The sequence below is a fragment of the Notothenia rossii genome (genome assembly GCF_949606895.1).
Source record: "Notothenia rossii genome assembly, chromosome: 3".
NCBI classification, from domain to species: domain Eukaryota; kingdom Metazoa; phylum Chordata; class Actinopteri; order Perciformes; family Nototheniidae; genus Notothenia; species Notothenia rossii.
The window spans coordinates 87,562,196-87,567,643 of NC_136901.1; the positions used below are offsets into that span (position 1 = coordinate 87,562,196).

At 39.3% G+C, this 5,448-nt stretch overlaps 1 protein-coding gene across 1 annotated transcript in view; it reads left to right on the forward strand.

Moving 5' to 3' along the window:
* Window positions 1-3,785, forward strand: part of ldb2a (LIM domain binding 2a) — an 80,507-nt gene extending 76,722 nt beyond the window's left edge. The window contains exon 9 of the mRNA XM_079673400.1: window positions 1,565-3,785. Within this exon, the coding sequence (XP_079529526.1) occupies window positions 1,565-1,789 (225 nt within the window). The 3' untranslated portion in view covers window positions 1,790-3,785. The remainder of the gene's footprint in view (window positions 1-1,564) is intronic.
* The last annotated feature ends 1,663 nt before the right edge of the window (window positions 3,786-5,448 follow it).

The window sequence follows — 5,448 nt, forward strand, 5'->3', positions numbered from 1 at the left end:
TGCACAAATCTGAAAACATGTCACGGTGCTCGTGTAGAAATTGATTATATGTATGTACTATTTTTGTAAAACAGAGGTTAGACAGTTTTAAGAAAGGTAAACTGGTCAGAAAGTGGGTTAAGTTTCATAATAAGTAAGCACATTTAGCAAGAGGGGAAATCTTAACATACGTTAGTATTCTGATAAGATTGTGTATATGTATGGTAAGCTGGAGCCTAGCAATAAGACATCAAACATCTCTTTCATTAATCTTTACTTAAATATTTACATAAAAACTAAATATGATATTTATTTGCATACTTTTCTCAAGGAAGGACAAACAAATGTCTTAATTAGTAGAAGTATTTCTGATAAATATTAGTTTAAATGATTCTTTTCCTGAGTATAAATGGGTCTGATTTGTGTTTTTTGTTCTCCTTTAACTCATGGTAAATGTTATTTTTAGATTGCCAAAGCAATTTATTTATTTCAAATCACTTGTCTGTGGTCAGCCGGTTGCTTAAGCAGAGCACTTGTAAAGATCTAATGTTCAATTATAAGTTGCTTAATTCAGTAGTAGGATATTAATGTTCACCCGAAACATTTCAATCTTAGAGGTGGCTACCTTAAAGGTCCCATGTCATGGCCATTTCCACTGATCATAATTCCATTGTTGAGGTATACTAAAATAGAAAAATACTCTGCAATTTTCTAAACTCACATCGGTTTCGCAAACAGCATCTCTGTAAAGTATGTGTATTCAGCAGTATTCACTTTCTCCACTAAACTCCACTTTCTCCCCCCCTCCCTGTGAGCCCAGTGTGCTCTGATTGGTCGGTACGAATCGCGCTGAGGTCCGTTGAGGTGTGATTTCCTTGTTTAGCGATACACAGCCAAACTCAACCTGAACACACACAAAGTCACAGCCGAAATAAAAACAATAAGTGTGGCTTGATATCGAGTAAGAAAAAGGTTTATAGGTTGATAAACGCTGTGAGAATGGGTCTGCAGAGAGACTTTTGCGCGATCCCAACTGTCCGTTATCAGCCTGCAGCCAGGGAGGAGAGATCAGCAGAGCTGCCTGCACTGAGTGTGTGTTTGGATTGGTCAATTTGGACCAATCAACGGGGGCTTAACGTAACGGCTCCACGGACGTAACGTAACAGCACCACGGATTGGCCCAATTAGTTCCTGGTACGTGCTTTCGTAAGCACGTACCCGGAAGAATCAAATGGATGATGACGTTTCACCAACGAGGCGTTTTGGGGAGGTCTTTTCTGTGTTAGAGTTTTACTCGCTACAGGGTGTACTTTAAGGGTTTTGACTCTGCACACCGCTTACATGCAGAAAAACCTTCATAACACACAAGGGGACGGGTAATAACCGGAAAAGCATGACATGGGACCTATAATAAACTAAAAACCTAGCATCCTATGATTCTATTTAAACAAATGAAGAGGAAGTCTTACAGTGTGTAGGATAAAATAGTTGTAAACAACACAATCACTAACCTCATGTGAACCCACAAACATTAGTCATTTACTTACTTTTCAGTCTGTAAACGTGCTCTCCTCCTTGTTTTCAGGACGTGATGGTGGTGGGCGAGCCAACCCTGATGGGCGGCGAGTTCGGGGACGAGGACGAGCGTCTGATCACCCGTCTGGAGAACACGCAGTACGACGCCACCAACGGCCTGGACGACGAGGACGACTTCAACGGCTCCCCGTCTCTGGGGAACAACTGGAGCAGCAAGCCGTCCTCCGGCCAGGACAGCAAGCCGGAGAGCACGGCGCCTCAGCCCTCGCAGTAAAAACAAAAGAAGAAGAAGACCCTGACTCCGTGTGGACTGGACTTTTGAACCTCCCCCTTCCCCCCCCTGAGGGCCTCATAACATTGTACTGAATCAGAAAAACTCACCACTGGCCGAAAAATATTCTGGATATTTTCTTCTTCTCTGAATCACTGAAACATCTTGGAGAACTGGCACAGCAATATCCCGAGAGACAACAAATGCATATGAGTCCTATGCACCTGTAATGTAAAAAAAAAACAAGGCGTGGGTGGGTTTTTTTGGGGGGGGGAATTGTGGATCAAATGCTCCCTCAGTGAAAGCTCTGGTCTGGTGGATCGCACGGCTGTGATTGGTTGACCTGCAGGTCACAAGTCATCAAGCTGACAGTAGGCAGAGGGGAGGAAAGAAGAAGAATAAAATCAACAAACAAAATGTCAAGGCAACGGAGGGAAGCGTTTTTAACAGAGCTGGTGGAACCACATTGGAGACAAATGAAGCATTGTTTGAGGCAATTGCATTTTTATTGGAAATCCAGTCGGCGGTTGTTTCGTTTCTCCTGTTGCTGTTTATTTCCATTTCCAATTAAGTGGGAATAAAAGTTCTCTACCGCCATCGACTCCATTCAAACGACGGGAAATCGTGTCCTAGGATGGTTTTTTCCACATTACCGCGGTCGTCACAGATTGTGATTTCATGCAAACCAGTTTGATTGTGTTCGTAGTCTATTGGTATTTTGCTTCTCTCAGAATCCTTTGCAGTCACGTTGTAATTTTTGCCGGTCAATATGCGAACTTTGCTGAAAACGTGTTTTTTTTCCCCTCTCCTTTCGAAAAATTTGACTTCTTTCCCTTTAACGACCTACTCCCAAACTGATACTAAAGCCTTTTTCCTGCATGATTTTATAGGATTTTCATTTCGTTTGATATATGTACTTTTTAAAAAAACACATCAAGTCTGATTTTCCTTTTGGGTTCATCAGTTTGGGAACACTGTTACAAGGTGTGTAGCTCTGTAAATAGAGGTGGAGGCTATTTTGTCCACCGTAAATCAGCCACTGAAACCAGTTTGGATATGGCAGCTGTTTTTTTTTTTGCAGAAGGATCAGATTTCTGTCGGGTGGTTTGGATGGACGCTGGTTTGCTTCGCTCAAAAAACAAAACCCTCTGATGTCTCCCATCTCCTCTAGCTAGTGCACAACCAAAGCCACAACGTTAAGTCACATTTCTTGTATATTCTGTGACAAAAGAACAAAACAATTTTACATTTTGAGAAACAAAGCACAGACAAAATCCCATCCGCCCCACAGAAAACATTTGATATCCCCGTCTTCGTGCTCACAATTGTTCTTTAATCTTTAATTGAATTGATAATATATCCCTGATCTGAGTCAGCGACATTATGTCTTTCTACAATTGGATCTTATGGGTATTTATTTGTGCATTTGTAAGGAAGCTAACACATTTCTAAATATGTTTGAGCCTAGTATTATTAGACACCATTTGTACATTATATAGCAGAGGTGTTCAGTGTCATATCTGATGTCTGGTATGTATGCTTTACCATTATGTGTGCCAATAAACCGTGCTTACAAAAGAAGTTGGATTGGCTTATATGTATCATGTGTGCTTGCAGCATCTGTTTATTATTTGCTCTTCTTACTTTTAGCTCCGATTTTTTGGACGAATCGTCGGAAACGCTGACCTTGAAACAGCAGATTATATCATTTTACATGAGAGGGAAGTCCTTAAAATGTTCCAGGACTGGATATAGACACATCTATCGAGGAGGAAAGTGTCGTTCAACTGAAAGCGTTTCAACAGCTGCTAACTGGACGTTGCAGTGAGACAGTTTTACTGATGCAATTTTGGAAATTTGATTTGCCTTATGGCTAAAAATTGTGAATTTGAAACCTAAGCAACTCAAATGTATGTAGATAAATCTATAAAGCAAGTGTTGTGCTAATTTTCCCCTCTTCCTTGTATAAAACATCATGTTTTGGTGTAAGTCTCCCTAATATCACAGAGCAAATGCCTTTTTTCTGAAGCTGCCCCTTTCTTCTGATATTTAATCATTCAGAGATAAAATAAAGATATGTTGACCCAAAGAACCCTCCGAAGACGAGCTTGCAAGATAATTCATGTTTTAAGTATGAAGTGTGACCTTTATCATAAACGTGCTCCAGTATTCAAACAATACTTCATTATGCTTACTTTATTGATATGCTCAAACTGTACATTCACTTTTGATTCAACATCTTAACTACAGGTTCATGCACCCCTACTCATTGGAAATCACAATTAAGAACTGGAGTTTTATGATGTCATAATACTAGAGGTGCATTTGGGTGTGGATTTTCTGAATCCTTCAGAATCACAATTTGGTTTAGTGCCGAGTACGTTTTCACATACAAGGAATATGCTTTGTACTGTCTGTGGTATACATCAACACAATGACACATTAAAATGTCAAATAAGAGCAAACATCGCTTATGCCACATTTCTGTGAAACAAAATGTACAGTTTTTTGCATTTAAAAGTGGTAGAAGTGTGCAGAATAAAAAAATTGTCAGAGGAATGTGCTTCATGAGCTATTGCAGTTATTTAGTAGGACACTGACACTGCAAACTATTTACAGATCATCACTAGTTGGTTGTATTTTTGTTTCTTCACATCAATAAGGATATTAAACATTAGAACATTTTAACCTGGATTTTATAGCTTCATGTATCCTTCATCTTCTTACCTGAGTTACCTGAATACTTTTGCTGAGTAACTGAGAACATGCAAAAAAAGTCTGAAGTACTCGGCAAAGTTTTTCAGATAACTCTGAGAAACACTCTGTTGTTGGGTAGACTTTAAATCTAGGAAGATTTGATGGAACTTTGGCGACACCAAGTGGAGTATAGTGGCTACTGCATCTTCATATACTTATTTTATCATTCATGTTATTATTGTTTTTCTCACAAACCTCTTAAAGCTAAATAGATTTGGATCCGACTGTCAAATACAAATAATTCAAGGTGTCCCCCCTCCCAGCAAAGAACAATTGTTTCTACTTTTTTGATATAACAATGTTTTGAATTGCAGAGGTGAATAACCTTTCATAAACGTAATCATGATAATGTTAATTTTAATGTATTAATCACAAAAGAGTACTGGATTTATAGAAAAATCATTCTAATAAATCGAGAACTCTTTTGTGACAACCGTTCATTCTTTACCTGTAATTTGGCTTTGAGAATGTGTAGTAGGTTGAGACCAAAACATTACAAATATAAATTATTTGAATAATAATTCATTTTGAAAAATATATAGCTTCTAATGAAATGACGTTTTCCCAAGTTGTTCTCAAGGGATTTAAAAAAACTAATATGAATAAAATCAAAATCTGTTGATTCTACCTGCTAGTCACGTTCACGTTATTACGTCATTTGTTTTTACCCGTAGTGCGATGACGTTGCACGAGGCGACGCAGCGACCGAAGTAAAGATGGCGGACGTGTCTGGGAGCGAGCTGTCAGAGGAGAAAGAAGCAGAAATTGAGCTGAAGAAAAGACAGAAACGACCGTGGGATGAGTTGCACAAGTCCGGTAAAATCGGTATAACTCCGGACCTACCGGAAACGTTGGGATTCTACGATATAAGCGCTGTTAGGAGGAGGGAGCAACGGGAGGCAGCA